The sequence below is a fragment of the Sapajus apella genome, unplaced genomic scaffold (genome assembly GCF_009761245.1).
Source record: "Sapajus apella isolate SASKATOON/1434 unplaced genomic scaffold, GSC_monkey_1.0 scaffold6, whole genome shotgun sequence".
Taxonomy (NCBI): Eukaryota; Metazoa; Chordata; class Mammalia; order Primates; family Cebidae; genus Sapajus; species Sapajus apella.
In genome coordinates this window covers 20,016,635-20,040,133 of record NW_022436946.1, presented here as the reverse complement: position 1 = coordinate 20,040,133, position 23,499 = coordinate 20,016,635, and the positions used below count along the sequence as shown (strand labels likewise).

General features: G+C 37.1%; 1 protein-coding gene across 4 annotated transcripts in view; it reads left to right on the top strand.

The window, feature by feature from the left end:
• The window catches only part of L3MBTL3 (L3MBTL histone methyl-lysine binding protein 3), a 121,856-nt gene that overhangs the window by 14,986 nt on the left and 83,371 nt on the right, over nucleotides 1–23,499 (top strand). For 2 of the 4 annotated variants that reach the window (XM_032274812.1, XM_032274813.1), the window contains 6 exons: nucleotides 9,860–9,976; nucleotides 17,124–17,235; nucleotides 17,490–17,669; nucleotides 19,090–19,249; nucleotides 20,709–20,841; nucleotides 22,713–22,797. In XM_032274812.1, the coding sequence (XP_032130703.1) occupies nucleotides 9,875–9,976; nucleotides 17,124–17,235; nucleotides 17,490–17,669; nucleotides 19,090–19,249; nucleotides 20,709–20,841; nucleotides 22,713–22,797 (772 nt within the window). In that variant the 5' untranslated portion in view covers nucleotides 9,860–9,874. The remainder of the gene's footprint in view (nucleotides 1–9,859; nucleotides 9,977–17,123; nucleotides 17,236–17,489; nucleotides 17,670–19,089; nucleotides 19,250–20,708; nucleotides 20,842–22,712; nucleotides 22,798–23,499) is intronic. The other 2 variants (XM_032274814.1, XM_032274815.1) reach the window with 2 other exon arrangements.

Sequence of the window (23,499 nt, the reverse complement as noted above, 5' to 3'; positions counted from 1 at the left end):
GGATTCTACAGTGGAGGCTGGTTTTCCTCATTGCCGTCTTAGTCTTCTACATAGTTGTCATTTTTGTTTGATTCATAATAATGATTTTAGGGTTAGTATTCCTGACACACTGTTACACTGCCCTTTTAATCAAAAACTGGCAAGTTTCATTCCTTGACACCAGGCACTGATCTCAGGCCTGTTATTTGAATGACCGAATTTGAATCTGATTCTCAGATGCTGTTTTCAAGGTAACAGCTACCCTCATTTTACAACCACTCAACTCGTAACCATAGCATTTCTATACCTTCTTTTTGAAAAATGCATTCACTATAAAGCTATAAAATGCAGCTCTTAAAAAAAAAGCAACTGTCAAATTATTAAAACTATTTAACTGGTCTTGATGAATATTAACTAGCCATTCTTTTAAAAACAATATTTGGAGAACAATGGTTGACTAGGAATGGCCAGGCTACAGTCAGTACCTTTTCTCAGTAATCCTTATTTCTTCCCTTATCTGCACGTGCAGATTTTTGGGTTATAGACAGGGCCTGCTCTTTTGCTTTGTGTTGTGTGCCTCCTAGGTTGGGCTGCTTATATCTCAGAGGACTGGTATCTTCCCTTCATCTCAGCCCCAGGCAGGCTCTTCATTTTGAATATGCTGCAGGAACCCAGCTCGTAGGAGTCCCTGCTCCTCACTCTGAGCCTCTGTTTTATCCACTGCTGGCAGATATGAGCAAAGAAGTTGTATGAAGGAGAGATTATGAAGGACACACAAACTGTTTATCGCTAGTCAAAATGAGATACAGTAGATTCCTGAAATTTGTGAGGGCAGTGTCCGAAGTCAGTCACAATTCTCAACTTGAAAAAAAAATCATTTTAACACATAATTCCTTTCGTAAAATTGCTAAAGTAGAATTGAAAAATTTAAACTATCTCTCTAGATCCCTAACTACTTATCTCACTTGAGTGATTTTTGTACTGTCTGGAGCACTTATTGAAACAAATTCACACATCTTTTCTACTTATTTTCTTTTGGAGCATTTGGTAGTTTTGTTCATACAATGCGTCTGAGTCATCATTGCATTTGACATTTCAGTCTTTCGTTTATTTGAAACTTCTATTTTGTGGCTAGCCTGTCGCTTTCATAAACATCTCCATATTCCCTTCATTCTGTCATCAGCACTAGACTCAACTAGTGGTTAATTTTGTTTCATTTCTTAAAAAGAAACACTGTTTTATCACTTTATTTACAGTATTCATAGCACTGAGACAAAGCACTGTGACTAAGAGCATGCCTGGGCCTTGGCCAGGCTGGACGACTTGCCCTTGCCCCAGCTTTATGGCATGTGTGATTCAGAATCATGTGTCTGCAAAATGACAAATTACTAAATGTCACAGCAGCTTCAGGTGTCACTCAGGAATGGTAGGAACCATAAATACACCGTCTGCGAATGCATACCTGAGTTGTGGGGGAGTGAACCCTATGCATCCTCCTCTCATCCATCTGTTGAGCTGATGAATGTGCATATATAGTTAACGAGTACTAGTTAAGTTACCAGAGAGCTTTGTGGAATTGGATTTTCCTTCGTGACTTCCAGGCTGTAGCTTCAGTTGTTGACATTAGTAAGTATTTTCATGGAAGACATGCCTTTTATAATACAGACTTTTAAATAAACATGAAACCGGTTTTAAAAACTCACTTTTTATTCATTTAAAAAATTATTTAAACATTCAACAGACACAAAGAAGGTTTACAGAAAGAAGGCTCCTTCTCATAGCTATCTTTTAGTTAAACCATTGCCTCTTCCTGGACACAACCAGTGTTACCTGACAAATCCTTCCAGAGACAATCTGTGCATATACGGGCAATACACACATTTATATATACTCTCTTTTGTTTTACACAAAGGGTAGCAGTAGCACACAGTTTTTGCACCTTGCATAAAGTTAGTAATATTAATAGTATCTTGGAGCTCTTTCTATATCAAAATGTAAAGCATTTCCTCATTGTTTTTTACAATGGCATTGCATTCCATTTTAGGGATATATAATTGTCCTCCATTGATGGACATTTGAGTTGTTACCAACTTTTTGATATTGTAAACAGAGTGAATAACCTTTTACATTTTTCCATGTATACATTTGTGTAAGCATCTATAAAATAAATTTTTAAGAAGTTGAATTGCTGAGCTGGAGGATATGGTTTTGAATATTGATCTCTGTAGTGGTTATTCTGACTTAAAATGCCAGCATCAATGTATGAGTGGTCTGCTTCCTCATAGGGGTTTTCGAATATAAAGGGTTTTTGAATGTAAGATATTACTAGTTTAATCACCACCTAACGTTAGTGGTACATGGTAGACTGGGGCCACCAGGGATTTATTTACATGAGAGAGTGAGGAGGTTCATCCAGTAGATAGAATATCTCCAGGGAGAGTCAGGCTGCACAGCTTTGGTTTGGAGATGAGGAGTGGTGTAGGAGAGAGAGGAGGTAATTTTGAGGAAAGTGTCATATGTCATTTAGTCTGTTCTCCAGCCTTTTTGTTGCAGGCTGAGAAGAAGAACATTGTAATAAAAGCAAATTGTTTCACAAAGCAGGGACTTTCAGAGTGCAATACATTTGCACTAGTGCCAGCAGTAATGGTCTCTGTCTTCAGTAGTCCTCAGCTCCTTGATGTGACATCCACAGTGGCAGTGAGTGGTAGCAGCATGCTGAGCATCTGGGCCTTTGGTTGCAGCCATTGTCAGCCATGGCATACATGTATTAGGGGGAATCAGAAGCTGCTCTGTTGTATTTGGTGGACATCTGAACCCCAGAATTACCTCTTCTGACATGAGAAGTGGCTGGAGACCAATAGAAGTTAGAGGAGATTAGGAGGAAAATGCTGAATCTTGTCTAGTAGCACAGAGTACCCATTAGGGCGTACTTATAAGATACTTCATTAGGAAGTCTCAGCACCATTTAACAACAATCAAAAAATTGTGATGGGGTTTTCTGCAGAAGGAGAAATACTATTCGTGACATGTGTTGTGACTCTCTTACCTGTCTGGTTTGTGTGTGTGTGTGGCCTGTGGAATACAGGTGGATTATGGAGTAGCACCGGGTGATACCTATAAGAACAAAACACAACAAGAGCATTTCTAAGTACTGAAAAATTTTGCCCAGTTCTCAGGAACACAAATTGTTGAAGAGACTTCGTATGTTTGTATGCAAGTGTACACATTTACAGAGGGGGTGACACAAGGGAGGAAGACTTGGGGTGACATAGAAGCAGCTTTTCTTAAAATAATACTGGTTGCTGGCTGTTCCACCTCATTAATAGATGATGGAAAACAGTCTGTTGTAACCATTCAGTCCTGTGATAATGAAAGCACCCACAGGCTTCAAAATTAGATGATGGGAAAGACAACATAGTAAATATTTTTATGCTATAATATTTTATATAGAATATCTACAAACCTTAGAATGAAAATGTGGGTGAAAACAGCAAACGTTAGATATGTGTTTTCAGGCAGGGTACATTGTGTAACATTACTGCTGTTTCACACAGCAAAGGCATGTTCTGAGTATTTCTTAAAACATGTAGTGAACATTTACTGCAGGTTATGTGTAGTGCTGGCTTTTAGATATCTGCTAATTTCTATTGCTCCTGTCAGACAGGGTTTTGCTGCTGTGAATTCTATACATATATGGTTTTTAGGTAGGTAAGGACTAAAAATCTATTTGTGGTGTCTGTGCGTCTTATTGACATTTTGTTAGTGAGCATGTACTTTGAAGATATTTTATCAGATACATGTTGCACTGGTGTGGACTTAATATTTATATTAAAAACTTCGGCCATAATAAACTAGTTTTGTCATGTTCTAAGCTGTACCATATTCTGGTGAAAATAGATTTTGCCAGATTTTCAGAGGGGACAAAGCTCTGTAAAGATTAAACAATGATTGAGAAAGAACGCTCACTGTTGGAATCAGACTGACCTGGGTTCAGATGCTGGCCATGCTACTGGCTGTGGTTTTGGTTGAGTTACCATATTCTGCACCTCAGTTTCTTCAGTGTAGACTAGAGGGATAATAAAATCCCTTTTTTTCTGAAAAAGAAATAAGTGACATAATATATGTAAATTGCTACTTTGAATCCTTTTCTGAAGGTAAGATTGAATCAATACTTTTTAAAGTATATGTATGGTGTCTGACATTTAGTATCTGGTGAACAAATGCTATTATATTTATAGAGACTGTAATAAGCAGGATAATAGTCACAGCTGACAATTTTATACTATAAGATAATTTCACTAAATTTCCTTAAAGTATATTTGCTAAAAAAAAAAAAAAAAAAGGGAAATTTTTATCTAGAGATTTTATCAGAAAGAAAAGTAAAACTTTTGTTAAAGGATCACTTGGATATTACCAAGTTTATCCACCAGGGGGAAAATTTTCTATCACTCTACCGTCTATCAAAAAAAAAAAAGTTACCACTCTTAAACATCACTTTATAGGTATTCTATTTCATTGCTGGTTGTTACCTGTTTAGTGAGAGAAGAGTCATACTAAGTCCTAATCCATTTCATATTTTTGTTATTGATTAGATTAATTCTTCCTCAGCTCCTCACATCCTAGATCCTGTTTTGAGGCTACAATCTTAATGGTAGTGAAATTTGATTTTTAAAAAATTATTGATTTATGCATAATAATTGTACACATTTATGGTATACATGTGATATTTCGATACATGCATATAATAGTGTGATGATCCAATCAAGGTAATTGGGATATCCTTCACTTCAAATACTTACCATTTCATTGTTTGGGGAATATTCACAATCCTCTCTTCTAACTCTTTGGAAATACTCAGTAATTTTTTTTTTTTTTTGAGATAAATTCTCACTCTGTTGCCCAAGCTGAAGTACAGTGGCACAATCTCGGCTCACTGCAACCTCCATCTCCCAGGTTCAAGTAATTTCTCCTGTCTCAGTTTCCGGAGTAGCTGGGACTACAGGCACGTGCCACCATTCCTGACTAATTTTTGTGTTTTTAGTAGAGACGGCATTTCACCATGTTGGCCAGGCTGGTCTCAAACTCCTGACCTTGTGATCCACTCACCTTGGCCTCCCAAAGTGCTGAGATTACAGGCATGAGCCACCACACCCGGCCCACAGTAAATTATTTTTAACTGTATCCACCCTACTGTGCTATAGAACACTAGAACATATTTCTCCTATTTAACTGTAGTTTTATACTAATTAATCAACCTCTCTCTATTCCCTCCGTCCTGTTACCCTTCCCAGCCTCTAGTAACCACTGTTCTATTTTCTGCTTCTATGAGACTTTTGTAGCCCTCACATATGAATGAGAACATGTGATACTTAACTTTCTGTGCCTACCTTTTACTTAACATAATGTCCTTCAGGCTCATCCATGTTGTCACAAATGACAGGATTTAATTCTTTTTATGGTTGAATATTCCTTTGTGTGTATAAACCTCATTTTAAAATCCATTCGTCTGCTCATAGACACTTAGGTTGATTCCATATCCTGCCTATCAAGAATAGTGCTGCAATAAACATGGGCCTACAGATATCTGATTTCCTTTTCTTTGGATATATGGCCAGTAGTGGGATCGTTGAATTGTATAGTATTTCTATTTTTTATTTTTTGAGGATCCTCCATGCTGTTTTCTATAGTGGCCATACTACTGTCTATTCCCACTAACAATATTGGAGTTCACCTTTCTCTGCATCCTCACCTGCATTTGTTTTTTTATATTTTTGATAATTGCCATTTTAATTGGGGTGAGATGATATCCCCTTGTGGTTTTAATTTGTATTTATCTGATGGTTAGTGATTCTGAGCATTTTTTTTTAATGTACTCTTTGGCCATTTATATATGTTCTTTTGAGAAATATCTATGTAGATCATTTCCCCATTTTCAAATTGGATTATTTGCTTTTTGCTGCAATATTGTTTGAGCTTCTTATATAATCTGGATATTAATCCCTCGTCAGATGGATAGTTTGCAAATATCTTTTCCCACTTTGCAGGTTTCCTCTTCACTAGGTTGATTGTTTTCTTTGCTGTGTAGAATCTTTTTAGTTTCATACAATCCCAGTTGTGTATTTTTGCTTTTGTTGCTTGTGCTTTTGAGGTCTGTAAAATCTGATTCATCTTCAAATTTACATTGTGTAAGTTTTGAAAAGAAATAGACTTAATAATATGTCTGATACTTGGTATTTTCTCTATTTAAGGGGGAAAGCAGAAGAAAAAGTATTGAAGCATCTAGTAAATTCCAGCAGAAGTTAGCTATAATTAAAAGAAACAGAGAAGTTTTTTCCTATTGAGTATTTAAAAGTGAATGTACATTACATATGTAAGGAGATTACACTTTAAAAAATCTTGAATTTTTGAACAAAATTTTCAAGCATATACAAAACTAGGATGTAGTAGAATAGACTGTCATGGACTCTTCACACATCTTGACAATTACCAAAACATTGCCAATTTATTACCACTTCACCTCCTTGTTAATTTACAGCAAATTTCTCACATTACACCATTTCATCTATTCATTTCAGTTTGTGCCTATAATATACAAGGAACAACTCCCCTTTTAAAAGTACATACTGTCATCATTTCTCTAAAAAAAAAAGCAACAATATTTCCTTAATTTCTTAAAATACCCAATTTGGCATTTGTACTTTCCTTCCTGTCTAGGAATCTTTTGTTTGAATCAGGGTCCACAGAATATCTATGAATTGTAATATTGTGATTGGTTGCTATGTTTCTTAAATCCCTTTTCATCTAAATTTCATACTTCCTTGCCCATCTTTTTTTGTAGTTTACAGCTTTGGCTTTCAGACTTTTTGCTCTCAACTTTCCTTTTTACTTTTAAAAATGGTTGAAAGCTCAAAGAAGTATTGTTTTTATAGTTTATATATATATATATATATATATATATATTTACTATGTTAGAAATAAACTATTTAAAAATAACATTAAACCCAGTATATGATGGTATATATAAACATAATTTTTATGAAACATAGTCATAGTTTCCAAAATAAAAGAAATAGAGAAATGGCATTTTTAAAACATTTTTGCAAATCTCTTTAATGTCTAATTTAATAGAAGGTAGCTGGATGTCTGCTTTTGCATTCTTGTTGCGTTGGGTTGTTTTGTTTGAAGTATATGAACAAAATCTGGTTTTATGCATATATGAGGTTGGAAAAGGGAGGAATATTTTAATTAGCTTTTTCATTTAATAGTGGACGTCTTTAGTTACCACACTAAAACTTGACAGGTGGTGGTAGTTTCTTAAATATTAGTTGCAATGTGCAATTTGAAACCTTATAAATGAACCTTATCAATTATGAGCCATAATCTGTTAACATTAAAATCTATTGGTCCATCTTGCACTTTGAATGGATCATTTACCCATGCATAATTTTGTACCATCATGCGTTGGTCATTTTGAAAATACTACTTTACTGAGATATGCAGATCTTCCAAATGTTGACTTCTTTCATTATGAAATACTTTTAAAATCACGCGTCCATTGCTATCACCACCCATCCATTGCCTTAGAAAAGCCTTTAGCCATCTGGAAGCTAACAAGCGCATGGCGATGCATATGAGTTTTACAAAATCCTGATTTTTCTCTTGAAGTTTCAAATTTAATTGTTAGCTACAAATACTGTTAGTATTTTCTTTCATGTGAAAGGCCCACTTCATTAATTTTTGACAAAATATTTACCAGATAACCAAACCCAAATAAATACAGCTTGTTAAGTAAAAAAGGCATTTCATTAAAAACCGGGAGCTTGTATCCATGATACTTTGGCATGCCAAATTACTTCCCATTTCATCACACAGAATATTAAAAAGATGTATATTCAGATATCAAGACTTAATAACATTTATTATTTTTACTTCATCAAGAATGGTCCTTAGTGAAACTGACATGTATTTACTGTGCATGCGTGGTGGGGAATAATGCAATGACTGCTGCTACAGTTACTGACAGTGTACCAACAATTTTATACTCTCTTGATTTTGCAACATCAATGCCAATGTCAACACAGTGAAGAAGGCAAAGAATGTGTCAGTATTTTTATGAAATAGTTGACTTTTGGGACCTTTTGAAAGGGTCTCAGAGACCCTTGAGGAATGCATGCTTTGAGAAATGCTGCTAAAGAGTTTCTGGTAATCTGGATTTTCTTCCTCATATCTTCGTGGTGTGATTTAACATGCTTGCTTTCTCTGATAGCTCCTATAAATAGACTTGATCAGATTAGGTTTGATTTTGTTTTTTCCTGGCAAGGCTATTTCATAGATGACGTTGGGTTTGCATTCCTAGCAGCCATCAATGGTTGTTGCCTAGAACCATTAATTTATTAAAGATTACAAATTATAACAGTCTATCATTCCTTCTTCATTTATTAGCTGTAATTCTTTCTAAGGGAAAACTTTATCTGCCCAACGAGTTGGTTACTCTAACATACAGTTCACATTGGAAAGGCAGGATAAATCTATGTTTCTTTTTCCAAATAGTTGATTTCAGTGAATCCTCAAAAGGTGATCAATGAGGTGTTCTTGCTTTATTTGTTTGATTTGAATGTCATTATGAACTTGTAGATTTAAATTTATTTGATGTGTTTCAGTTCACTGCAGCTAGTAATTAGTAAGGATACTACTTTGCCTTTCTTTGGCCAAAAGGAGCCTATTCAGGTTGGCTCTTGAGTTCTTTGGATATGCCTTCTGTTGTCTTTGATAGCTTCTTTGCTTTATTGTTTGACAAAATGTTTCAGTTTCATCTTGGACATTTCCTGCCATTGAGCAGAAATCAACTCCTTCTATGGGGAGACTTGTGAGAAATGGTATTTAGACACCACAGTGTAAAGCTAGGCTGCTCATTACTGTTGATTGATGGTTGTTTCTAGATTTTTTCAGTGGACAAAACTAGAAAATACTCATATTTCTAAAGATAAGATACATCATTAATTCATACTGATACTTCCATTCAAATTTAGGACCCATCGTTTATCAGTTGTCTATGATACCAACATAATTACTTATTTGTTTTTCTCATGTTACACAGACAACAGTCTTAGAACAACAGTATCAATACCACAGCCAATGATATGATTATGGAAATTTGTTCTCCAGTTTTTTAAAAAAATGAAAATTAGAAATGTTATCACAGTTTAGGTAGCCAAATTGGTTATTTTAACAGAGACTTACTATGGGTGTTTGCTGTACATTTTGAGATGGTTTTCCTATTTCCTAGAATTACAAATTGGCAGATTATTCAATGGAACTGAATAAACAAATTTACTAAAAGACTCAATCACATTATGCATTTGTTGTATTGATGGAACAGTACAACAATTAATTGATAAAGTTAGTGTAGATGACAATCAATAATTGAATTTTCCTTTTTTATTATCAAAATGGCTTCTTTTTAAAAATCAACATTTTATATTAATTTTATCCTTTATCCATATCTATCCTTTTTAGTGTCTTAAAACAGAGGAAAAACTATGTACAGGCAACGAATTCTATCCATATGGCATTATGACTTTTTTTTTTTAAGTGAATATATGTTGAATCAATGAATTTCTTTGGTTTATGAATAGAAAAAGTTTACCATAACACTTTTTAACTTAGACATTTTTATTAATTTTTTTCTATATAATTTTCCAAGGATCATTCTAGGAAAAACAGGTAATATTTTTGGAAGTAGCTGTTTTTAGATCTAGGGATAGGGGATATTATGATCAAGAAAATTATGTAATTAAGGAAAACTGAACTAATGAGTACTAAATTGAAAACAGATTTCCGTGCAGAATATTTAGTGATATGCCTTCTTTTCCCTTTGCAGGTTAAAAAATAAATCATGACTGAATCTGCCTCTAGCACAAGTGGTCAAGAGTTTGATGTATTCAGTGTTATGGACTGGAAAGATGGAGTGGGCACATTACCAGGAAGTGACTTAAAGGTAAGCCCTCTTTATTACATACAATTATGTGTGTGTGCATCTGTGTGTATGCTTAGTTAAAATTGAATATATGTGGAATAAAAATTAAAAGCATTAATCATAGTAGTGTAGGCTTTAGATGATGCTTAGACCTCCAAAATAAATTTGCAAGACAATTTGAAATGCTGATGGAATGGCAGAGCCTTTGTCACTTGGATCAGGGGATTAAGGAATATTTCTGCATGTGCTTATTTTGCAGAAATTGATTTATAGTTTCAAGAAGGATCATCTCAGTTTTCACACTTAGCATGGCAGCCTGTAAATGCAGAAATGGCAGACTTAGAAGACCTACCTTTTTTGATTTTGTGTAACGGGCTTTGTAACTTTGAGTGAATAGCCACAATATCTTAGATTGTCCTAGAGCTTTCATTTAAAAACTGGATAATGTTAAAGTATTGAATAAATAGGATTATTTACCTCTCTTAATTATACTGTAAGTATGGATTTTTATATAATAACTTGTTCAAAATCAGGTTCTTCCTGTAAATTGGTCTGCCTTAGTATAGATGAGAACTCTGGAGAGCAATACTTCAGTCTGCTGCTTTTATGTATGCTTGCTCTGCCTCCATTTCCCAATAACCGTAAACCTATTCCAGGACCACTCCTGTTGTCCCATGAAACATGGTTGTGCAAGCACCCATCTGGGAAACCAACTACCCCAACCTCTGATTTCTAATTTACTTTTGCTGTGATCCTATCTCTGGAACCTTGAACCTGTCTGTGGCCCTTTAGACTTTGTGTTTGCACTTGCTCATTCAGGTATTTAAACTTCCCATCTCCCCAGCAGGCCATTGCTTGGCTTACCTCTCAAATGTTTGGTATTCTAGGCTGTCTTGAATGGAAATTCCTGCCCCACTAATTTAGGACTTTTGGAATGTAATCCCTTTTAGTGGCTGTTTGGCAAGTGTCCTAAGCCAAGCCTGCCCTAGCTCATCTTCAGTGTTGAGATTTGGACAATCTGCCTGTCATTGGAAAATACTTAGATTTTAGTTGTGTTTGGTTTAATTAATTGCAATGTGCCAACATCTCTGAGTTTAGTGTAACAAAAATGTTGCACTGAGGTTTAGTAGAATCTGGAGAGGAGATTGGGTTTTCAATTTTAGCTCTGTATGACCTTGAAAAAGTCAGTTAATCTCTGGGTCAAGTTTCCTCTGCAGTAAATTAGGAGTTAAATGAATGTTAAGGATTTTACCTGCTCTAACATTCTCCAAATATTCATCTGGGTAAGATATGACAGAGAAAGATTGATGAACGTTTTTCAGAAAGAAAAATTATTTCTCAAATGGATCATGTCAACTACATAATAGCTACCCAATCTTTGTCAAATTATTTCAATTGCCTAAGTTTTGGAAACCTTATCTGTAAAATCTGGGATATTAGAATCTATGTGATAAGTGGTTTTGAGGATTGAAAAAATAGCAGATATAGAACACTTAACAATTGTATTTTTTCCGGCTTTGTGACTTATTATGTATACTGCCATTTTTAATTGCTTTACTCCTTTTTTTCTTATTTCCCTTTTTCTAATCAATACCTTTTCTTCTCAGTGGCTTTTTAAATAAAAGTCATGTGGTTGATGAAATTTGTGTTTTGTTCAGTTAGCTTTTTAACAGTAGAGTGAAGTTTCATCTCTAAGAAATCTGGATTGCTTTAAAGTTTTCTAAGCAATGAGTTTTAGAAATTAACCTATTACTTGTATTAAGATAATCAGATAATTAAGCTGTTTAGTGGGAATTATCATCTGGGATATTTGATAATGAGTTTCAGACTCATCTAATTATCTGGGTAATTGCCATGTATCCAATTCATGTACAGTAGAAAATTTGATACCTCACTTAAAAAAATGATTTAAATGTCATTTTCAGCCTTATAACCCTTTTTATCTGAGATTCAGAGATGACCCAATTGATTATATTACTGAGGATTTCTAATTCACTTGCTTCCTATTTAAAATCCAAGTTGCTTTAGAAATCTGATTAAGAAATTGATTTTTCTTTTTTTTTTTTTCCCATTTATTTATTTTATTGCATTTTAGGTTTTGGGGTACATGTGAAGAACATGCAAAATTGTTGCATAGGAACACACGTGGCAGTGTGATTTGCTGCCTTCCTCCCCATCACCTACATCTGGCATTTCTCCCCTTGCTATCTCTCCCCAGCTTCCCACCCCCCACTGTCCCTCCCCTATTTCCCCCCAATTGACCCCAGTGTGTAGTGCTCACCTCCCTGTGTCCATGTGTTCTCATTGTTCAACACCCGCCTATGAGTGAGAACATGCGGTGTTTGATCTTCTGCTCTTCTGTCAGTTTGCTGAGAATGATGGTTTCCAGGTTCATCCATGTCCCTATAAAGGACCCAAACTCATCGTTTTTGATGGCTGCATAATATTCCATGGTGTATGTGTGCCACATTTTCCCTATCCAGTCTATCGTCGATGGGCATTTGGGTTGGTTCCAGGTCTTTGCTATTGTAAACAGTGCTGCAATGAACATTCGTGTGCACGTGTCCTTATAGAAGAACGATTTGTAATCCTTTGGATATATACCCAGTAATGGGATTGCTGGGTCAAATGGAATTTCTATTTCTAGATCCTTGAGGAATCGCCACACTGTCTTCCACAATGGTTGAACTAATTTACATTCCCACCAAGAAATTGATTTTTCACAAAATTAGGATATTAGAACTTTGAATGAACCATGACATTTTCTCTCTCACATCATTCTTTGCCTATTTTATCCTACCCAGGCTTCTATTTTTCAATGGGTGAAGGCATCTAGATTTCCTAGGCTGAAGTTAGTTCACTTAATATAGTCAGCATATCTATAGAAGCCAATTTCTTGTCATGGGAACAGGTTTTTATATGCCCCAATTTTTGCTGTTTTGAAATAACTTTTCCTGTAAAAGCCCTATGATTGTTATCCAATCAAGTTATGCCCTTCTCTTTAACATTTTTTAGTAGTTGCCCAAATCTTTTTGGTAAAGTTCAAGCCCCTTAAATTTACCGCAAGAGTTTTTTGGTGGTCTTGCCTCTGCTTTCCTCTCTGGCCGTGTCTAATTTCGCTCCCAGTGCCACTCTTGTTTTCTACCCAGCCCAAACCACTAGTTGAAGCCTTCACACACTGGCGCTTTTTACTGTTCCCTATTGCTGGAATCCCTTCTCCACACTGGGCTAACACAAGCTTATATAAACAGAGCACAGACATCTTCTCTGGGTGCAGTAGGGGAAAGAATAGAGAACGTACTATTTGACGAACACTCTACCTGCATCTTTTTATTTCTTTTATTTTACCCTTCTTAAGGTAGTTTATATCTCTCTTGTCAGTTTACAGATGGGGAAACGGAAGCCTGACTTGCTTAGGTCAGTTACTGGCAGGGGCCTTAAAACCAGGCTTTTCTGATATTTAAAATGGATTATCTTACTACTGCTATACTGCTGTATAAAGAGAGAAAACACTTTCATATCAAAAGAGATGCAAGGAAAATGTTGCAGGAATTAGAGGAGGTAAACATTTATTTAAGCTTCAGGGATCCATGAAGGCTTTGATAACCAGCTTCAGGTGCCTGGAAATATGTAGGAGTTTCCAGGAATACTTTAGGGAGGCAGGAACAGGAGAAGAGAAGAAGGGCTTCCAGAAGACGGACTAGCTTAAGAAGGTTCAGAGTGTCAAGGGAGAAACAGCAAGTGTCCACTGACATTCTGGCAAATATTACAGTCATTAAGACATTTTTGCCTTAGCAAGCCTTGGAAACTTTACCTGTGCCTAACTTGTCTTTTTAAAACACAAATTAGTATTTGTAGATGAATGTCTCAGGGTCAGCTGTAAGAACAGGGAGGTGACTAAGTGACAGTGCAGAGGGACATGGTAGGACTTCCCATACCTGAGCAGTTTTCCTACCTGAACTTCTAATGATGTCTGAAATTTATCCACAGAGAATTATTTCTCTGGGTCATAATGTCTTTCAGGGTCCCTCAGTAAAATGCAGATACACTCCTGAAGGGTGTCATCTTGTGTAGTAAGAATAATTGCCACTTAACCAAGAGCAAGACCCTGCCTGCAGTAGCAGGCAGAAACCCAAAAGTAAAATTCACCACACTCTTAATACATGGTTTTGCCTTGCTTTGATTAATGTTCAAAACAATTTAGTTATCAAACAGCTTTGCCCTTAAAACACACTGTTAAGTCAATTCAGATCTCAGCACTGAAGGTACTAAAATGAAAACAATAACCTCAGCAGTGCCTTTTAATGATTTATTATTAAAACAGTCAAATATAGGCAAAAGATCCTTTGCCTCTACCAAAAATAAAAAAGAGAATTGAATCAATTAAAGGTAGTTCAAGCCAAACAAACAAAACATGTGCAGTCCCTTATATATTTAAGCATGATTGTTTTCTCATCGACCTGGATGTATCCACGTGCAGAAAAGGTTAGCGCTGTGTTTTGTTTGCTTAATATTAAATCCCTTTTGTAAAGTTTATAATTTTGACTTTCTTGGTGGTAGAGTGGAGCCACTTGACAAGGATTTTATACATATTTTAGCTCTCTAAGTTAGAACTCACGATTTAAAAAATATATAAACAAAGGTGAAGTTTTCATCATTCCAAAACCATTTGTAAAAGCATCACCAATTCCAGAACCTGGGTGTTTTATTGGAAAACATAGTGTTAGGAAATGTATCAGTCTTTCTGGAATTCTGTCTGTAGGACTTCAGTAATGTTAGCAGGACTTAACAGCCTTTGTGGTGTAATATTTTCTACCATAGCAATGTTGTGGAAGATGCAGTAAGTCCAGACTGAGAAGTCAGAGAAAAATTTGATCCTGTATGTTTTTGCATATTGAGATATTTAATTTTTGAGATAAGCAACTTTGGTAAAAGCAGATGTTCTTTATTTATTCAGGCTTATAGTATGCCTTGAAAATTATGACTCTTATCCCCAGAAAACTGTATATGTGCACATATCATAATTTTGCATGTATTTTATGGGATTAATCAACCCTCAAAGTCTACCTGTGGATCTCTGGCTTAGAAGAGTGAACTGTGTCCCTAAGTGACATTGCATCTTTACTTTGTACTTAGACTGTAGGTCAGTTACTGGCAATAAATTTGAGGAGAAGGAAAAGCTGACTGGGATTGAATGTTGCATTGTGGGAATCTTTCCTTTTAACTTTGAAAGTATTTGAACCTGAAGCTTCTAGGTGTCATAGGTCTGAGTTCTGACTTGGAAATTCCACTCAGTGGTGTTTTCTTTCTCAGTGTTTGAAATGGAAGGTGGTTTGCTGTTTTACAGCAATTTGAAAACTTAAGCCATGGGAGAATTTCTGTTTAATGTAAATGTTTGATGCTATTTCTTATGTTTTGTATTTGTCAAATAGGCATAAGTTAACATCAGTAACATATGATAAAACTAAATTTACCTGAAGTGCTTTGTCAAGCTTCTGCCTATTTTTTTATTTTAATTCAAATTGATTATTTTCATATTCTTTAATATGATTAATTAATAATTATCATGATAGCTTGTTTTTTCTGCTCTTGCCCAGCAGATGGTAGTGTCAGCCTTATTTTGAGATATTCTGTCTTGAGCGTGATCATTAAAAACATTTTTTTAAAGATTTCTTTTTCCAAAAGTAAAGTTATTTTTAGCTCTTTTCCTTCTAACTACATTTTTACCTCTTCCTATATAGACATTTCGGTATACACACTTGGTATAATACTCACCTACCTGGGAATACGTAGCAGGTAGAAAACATTCTCACGTTCCTTACTCGTTTCCACACATTTAGTCTAGAAATCATTTAATAATTGTGGACTATGCATAGAACAGTGTTTAAGGTGCTGTTTTCACCTGGCAGAAAGAAAATTATTGATAATTTTTGCCCAACAGTTTTCCAACTTACAGTCAGATGGTAGTTCAGTAAAATAAATAATTCTATTGGCACTTTGACCAAATAGATTTTTTCGCATTGGCAAATGGAGGGGGTTGCTTAAATACTGCATACTTGCATGCTCATAATTTCTGTGAAAGATCTGAAACATCTAGTATCCTTCTGAATTTTGAACTTTCTAATTCTTCATCACCTGTTAAAATTAGTGGGTCCCTAATATTACTCTGTTTTATGGAAAAACAGAAGGAATACAGAAAACTGCTTGAAACTCATGAATGTGCGAGTGGCTCTAGCTGTTTCAGAGAGAACAGGGCCTCCACACAGATGTAATGGCTAAGCCTTCAACACACACACACACACACACACACACACACACACACACACACACACAGAGTACAACCACATGGGTTGCTTTAGAAACATACTTTGTTTGAAGCTTGCTGTCAGGTGAGAGGAAATTTTCAGTATTTGGAATGAGAATGCCCATGAAATCAAGATGCTCTTGCTTTTTAGTGATAAAATCGGCATGTGGCTAGTAGACTGCTTGTTCAGCTCTCAGAGAAATTTCCAGTTGTTTTAGAGGACTGCAAATGAAGATAATGCAGAATTCTAAAGAGCAGTGAAAGGAAGAGGAAGTGAGGCCCTGGGGTCACGTGGCTCATGCTTCAGCCTTCTGTGCTCATGTCTTAGAATATAAGGAGAAGGGTGTCCAGGCCATTATTTCTGGGTTGGTGATATTCCTTCTCTTTTAACTGTGTGAGCTTGGGCAAGACAAGTTGATTCCTGGGAAAAGAGTAATTCTCTTTTTACTAAATGTGATTATTAAACAAGAAAAAATATGATGTAAGAAAAAATAAGTCTTAGTACACACACACACACACACACACACACACACACACACACACACACACAGTGTGTGTGTGTGTGTGTGTTTGAAATGATAGCCCATCCAAGTAAGCTGCCAGCTCTATGGGACAGGGCAGAGCAGGGTCGTTGATATCCTTCAGCAGACCTTGCTGCTTTGTTCTGTTCTCCTTCCTTGAATTACAAAATGAGTAAAATGCCAAGGTCTTAGTATTGGCGGAAGGCTTATCAGGATATAATTGTCTACATTAACTTTTAACACATAATTAATTTGTTTGAAGACTATATGTGTCAGCCATTAAATAATTAATGACTGTCCTGAGCACTTTTGTAAATTTTGCCTCTTTCTGCATTGTTGCTAGTTTCGGGTCAATGAGTTTGGAGCCCTGGAAGTTATTACAGATGAGAATGAGATGGAAAATGTTAAAAAAGCAACAGCCACCACCACTTGGATGGTACCAACTGCTCAAGAAGGTAAGGGAAGGTCATCTGCATTTTATTTCTTGCTTTTGAAAGATTCAAAATACGAATGTCTGAAGTTTTAAATAGGCCGGAACTTTGAAGGCCCCGGGTAATATTTGTACCTCACGTTGTTAGGTAAATTTCTATAATGAAACTGATAGGAGCCAGCTTTTATATTTTAAAATAACTATAAACTGTCTTCTTTCCTCATGCCAGATCTATAGTAGGACAAGGTTAGTTGGAAATTAAGTAAATCCATGTTGTAGCCTACACAGGTGATTTAGCCAAAAGCCTGCCACTTTTTTTCTCATCTACTCCGATGGTTGTAACTAACACCTATATGCTGATGACTCCTAAATCTACATCTCCAGCCCCGACCTCTCCCCCGAGCTCCAGGCCCGTATTTCCACCTGCCTACTGGACATCTCCACCTGGATGTCCCACAGGTACTTCAAACTCCACATGTCTGAAATGCAATTCATTTTCTATTTCTTTCTCCCCTCCCCACAAACCTGCTCTTTCTTCCCTAACCCATATTTCAGTTGACAGTAGCACCATCCACCCAGTGGACAAGCAAGAAATATAGGAGTCATCCTGAATTTGTTTTTCCCATCCCCATTATCTTGTTACTTAAACCTCTTGATTTTTATTTCCTAATATGTCTCAGATCTGGCCTTTTCTACCTGTCATCTTTGCCACGGCCTTAATGTAGGCTCTTACCAATTCTCATCTGAGCTATTGCAGATGTCACTCTGCTTCTAATTTTACACCCTTCTGATTTGTCCTGCCCCTTGAAGCCAGAGGAACTTGTATAGATTGCTTATCTGACACTTCACTGATTTCTCATTGCCTTTTTAGCAGAACATACAAAGATCTGAGTGACCTGCACCTACCTGCTCGCTTTGCCTCCTCAGTCTCTGTTTCCTTCTTTGTATGTTGTGTTCTGGCAGCGCCAGCAGCACAGAATTATGTGTAATTTTCCCAACACATCATGTGGTTTCATGCTTTCTTGCCTTTACTCATGCTGCTTTTTCTGGCTCAAATGCCATTTCTCTTTGTCCAGTTGGTAAATTCCTCTTTGGCCTTCAAAACCCTGTTGAGGCTTTCTATCAGAAAATCCTTCTCTGACCTTACCCCAGGCTGAATGAATCACTTCTTCTGTACTACTTCTGGACCTTGTTTATGCCTCTAGTATTGCATGTATCACGTTTTGTTATAAACACTGGTTTTCTTGCCTCTCTTCTCGACTGTGAGCTCTCTTGGGCAAGGTCTCTACTGTCATTATTAATGTCTAGAATAAATTGGTGCCTAATAACCGTTTGCTGAATGAATGATTAGCCTAACAATTCAGGCAAAAGGAAATGTGAGTTCCTACATAATTTGGATAGCTGTGATTTAGGAAATGTGCTACATCAAAAGTGTAATAGATGAGATGTTGATGTAGCCATTTAAGTAAAGCAAAATCATTCATCAAAAGATTATAAATGTGAAATAACGGATGACCCTTTGAAATTTTCAGAAAGATACAAATATAGAACAGGATTCTACAGATTAATATATGTGTCTTCTGAATTTAATGACTAATGAAATTTTCTTCATTTTACTTTGAATTCTGTAGGAAAAAGCCTTGGTCAACTTTTGTTTATCCTTCCTGCAGAATATTTTTTTCATTATTTGAATGACTTGAAATGATTTTCTACAGAGCCCATGCACTCCCCCAGACACTATCATTTGGTCATTCATTCATTCAACAAACACTATTCTTTATTGTGTTGCTAACAAAATTATTAGACGAAAAAGTTTAATTGTGTTTTAGAATGTCTTCTGTCATGGTGTTAATTTGCATTTCTTCTTTTCATCTTCTAGTCTTTTCAGAGAAGACTGGGATGCCTTTCAGGTTGAAGGATCCAGTGAAAGTAGAAGGGCTTCAGTTCTGTGAGAACTGTTGTCAGTATGGCAACGTAGATGAGTGTCTTTCTGGAGGAAACTATTGCAGCCAGAATTGTGCTCGGCACATCAAAGATAAGTAGGTTTTGGCCCCATTCCATCTATAAAATGAGTTTTAGAGTCCAATGTCATGGTGCCTGAGAATATAGAAGTTTTGTGCTCTCTGACATTCATCACTTATTGATACCTTTTTCCCAGAGACTTTCCCTTTAGGGGCACATGGGCCCTAAGCCCTATATGGGACCTGGTGATGTCTATCATGCCTGGTCTGAGTTCTATTATTAATATTCTGTCTGTAAAACAGCCTCTGCCTCTGCCTTCAGTCTTCCATTTCCATTCATTTGATTGTTCCTCAGCTAAAAGTGTTTAGTTTTTTTCTAGGCTACATACACATTTGGATGACACTGACATTTATAGAAGCATAGTTTTGTTTATATTTTGGGAATTCTTAGGTAACTCAGCTAAAACTCCGCATATGGCATAAAGCTTCCACTGATTCATAATCAACTGAGTGAAAATGGCCATAGGGAAGAGTGTAGTGAGTTGTGTCACTGATGATCTCAAGTTGTGGACTGACGATTTTGAGACAGAGGCGTCAGCGGTGACTGGCAGTGGTGTGTGGCTTTCCCATTTGGGGACTATCTGACAAAGTTCAGCCCATCACCAAGAAGGTGCTGTTTTTTTCTTTCTTTTTTTTTTTCTTTTTGAGACCAGGTTTCATTCTTGTTCCCTAGGCTAGAGTGCAATGGCGCAATCTCAGCTCACTGGAACTTCTGCCTCCTGGGTTCAAGCGATTCTCCTGCCTCAGCCTCCCGAGTAGCTGGGATTATAGGCATGCGCCACCACGCCCAGCTAATTTTGTAATTTTAGTAGAGACAGGGTTTCTCCATGTTGGTCAGGCTGGTCTTGAACTCCTGACCTCAGGTGATCCACCCACCTCAGCCTCCCAAAGTGCTGGGATTATAGGCATGAGCCATCACACCTGGCCAGAAGGTGTTTTTCTTGCATAGCATTGTACATTGCAAAGAAATGACTGGACATTTATATTTTAGTGGACTTTCCCATGTATTTTAATCACCACAGGCCTGGGAACTGTCAGTTTTTCTTGGCTAACTGATGTTTCACAAAGTTACACTTAGACTTTTTTTCAGTTGGATTTGTCATTCTTAATAACTGCTAGATCCTTGTTTGAATGGCGCTGAAAACAAGTATCTCTAAATAATTCTTTTATTAGTATAGATGATAGATGTGACAGATAAATAACTTGTTAGAACCTATTTCATACATATTGCTGGTCCCCTTTTGAAATTAATATATAAGGTAATTTTCATTTTCTGCCCTGACAGATGTCATATGTAATAGTGGTTTTCAGTGTTTCTGATATATTATATTCTCATGCCTACAGATTTCTTCTGGTAGTTAAAGATTTTTCCTTTGGAGAGTGATTTTTTTAAAAAGTGATTGTTGCATTGATAATCAGCAAGTAGATGTTTGATGGGTATTGCTTCTGTCATTATATTGGGTTTATAACACAACAGAGATCAGAAGGAAGAAAGAGACATAGAAGAAGACAATGAGGAAGAAGATCCTAAGTGTAGTCGGAAGAAAAAACCAAAATTATCTCTGAAAGCTGATGCCAAGGAGGATGGAGAAGAGAGAGAGGATGAAATGGTGAGTGCCTCTGTCTGACACCAGGAGCACAGGGATATGTCTTTAGTGGATAGCATCATAGTCACAAGCACTGCTTGGAGCCCACTGAGTTCAAATAAGGGCTCTAGGACTATCTGTGTTACTGTTAGCAAGTTATCTGGCCTCTCTGCGCCTTGCTGTCCTGATCTCAAAATGGGAATCATAAATAATAGTATCCTTCTCTCAGGGTGAAAAAGTGGGATGTCCTGAAATTTAGTGCTAGGGTAAGAGAGAACGTTTCAAAACCTTTAATCTTGTAGATGAACCTGAAATTTCTCTTGACAACAAAATGCCAATCCCATTTCATTAAATTGCAGACGGATCTCATAAAACTATGTGAGTGGTTAAAAAACGGCACATAAATACCAGGTGTATCTGGAGAAAAGCCATTCAAAATGTGCGAATTAAGACATAAGTATCCTATTCCTAAAGCGCCTATTAATGGTTCTATAGGAAAAGGGAACTTCGAGGTGTGGAAGTGTTTCCCTTAAGATCAGTATTGCACAACTGTTACTTGTGAGTCACTGTTCTAGGAGCTGGGAATAGAGGGATGCATAAGACAAATAGAGGACAGGTCTCTCCTGGCAGAGACATTGCATTCTTGTTTAGAGGATATTTAACCCACAAACAAAATGAACAGGAGAAATGTCACCTAGTGATAAGTGCTATGTTGAGAATTAAAATAGGGTATTACGGTTGGCTGACTACTTCAGGTTGGGTTGTCAGGGAGCCCTCCCAAAGGTGATGGCATGAACAGTGTGCCCTGATTAGTGAGGAGGAGCCAGCTATGTGAAGTGAAGCATGAGGTGCATTCTGGGTAGTAGAACTTCTAGAGGAAAGTCCTTAAGGTCAGAACTTGTGCAACATGTTCTGTGCAAGGAAATAAAAGAAAGTCTGGGCACTGTGGTTTAGGAGAGGGTGGAGTGAGATGAAGTTGAAGAGGTGCGTGTGGTCCAGGTCCTGTAGGGTTTTATGGTAAACAAGAGTCTTGGGTGTTCATTGTATTCTGAGTGTCTGGGGAAGCTGCTGGAAGGTTGAAGGCAGGGGAATGCTTTGATATGATGTATGTTTTAAATGACCCACTGTAGCCCTGAGTGGAATCAGGGAAACCAGTTAGGAGTTTATTGTACTAGGCATGTAAGAAGGCTGAAGAAGATGGAAGTCTGTGGATTTGGGCATCAATATTAAGAGGTGGGGTTGTCAGAGTGTGTGAGAGAAAGAAAAGAATCAGGGATAATGCTTAGAATTTTGGCTTTGACAATTGACTGGGTAACCATGTCTCTTACTGAGAATGGGAAGACAAGGGTGGAGGATGGAACAGAGTCCTTCGCCATTGTGGGTTTGAGATGCTGATTACCCATCCGGGTGAAGATCCCAAGTAGGCATTTGGATACAGCCACATGGAATCAGGGAGAGGAAGCTGGGGATGTAGATTGGGAGTATCTAGACTATTAGATGACCTTGAAAACCCAGGGAAAGGGACTCGAAAGAGTGGAGAAGGGAACTGGATTGGAGGAGACATCAGCAGAGGAGACAAAGAAAGAGGGGCCAGTGAGGCGTGAGGAAAATCAGAGCAGAGTGTTCACAGAGCTGAGAGTGGAGTGTTTCAAGGAGCGGGGAGCAGCATCTGTGCCCTTCCAACAGGTAATACGTGGATACAGTCTTATTTTGTAATAACCTCAGGCCAAAAGCAACACAGTTTTCAAATGAACTGTATTCTTACTTTCCTTAAAAGTTATAAAGTAAAATTGAAGAAAAGAACAACAGAAAAAGTGCTTTCCAACAGCTCTCTAACTGTGCATTGGTGCACATTTCTTGAACTTTAAAGTCATAGTTTTCCTTTCTTTTTATAGGAGAACAAACAAGATGTAAGAATCCTGAGGGGTTCGCAGAGAGCACGAAGGAAAAGACGAGGGGATTCGGCTGTATTAAAGCAGGGTGAGCCGATGAAAATAAAGTCTTAGTGTAACTTTACAAATTGAAAGTGTTTCACACAAATGGAAATTTTAGTCATAGCAGTTTTACTTCAGGATTTTCTTTAATTCAGTTGTGTCGATAAAGATTGAGAATTTGAGGATAAGGAAAGAAATGAAAATTTATAACTTTCAAGTGGTTTCAGGGTAAGCATGAGAAACATCCCTCCCTCACTTCCTTCCTTCCTTCCTCCCTCCTTTCCTCCCTGCCCCCGTCCCCCTCATCAAGTAGGTGCTTCCAGCTTCTGCTTCTTTATCACTTCTGTTCTTGTTCATTTCCCACAGTTTTAGGTTTTTAATATTCCCTCTCAAAACACGAGCTCCTAGCATGGAAGCTTTTCTTTTCTTTTTTTTTTTTTTTTTTTTTTTGAGACTGAGTCCCACTCTGTCACCCAGGCTGGAGTGCAGTGGAACAATCTTGGCTCACAGCAGCCTCCACCTCCTAGGTTCAAGTGATTGTCTTGCCTCAGCCTCCCAAGTAGCTGGGATTACAGGTATGTACCACCACGCCCAGCTAATTTTTGTATTTTTAGTAGAGACAGGGTTTCATCATATTGGCCAGGCAGGTCTTAAACTCCTGACCTTAAGCGATCTGCCTGCCTCTGCCTCCCAAAGTGCTGGGATTACAGGCATGAGCCACTGTGCCTGGGCCTTTTGTTTTCTTTCA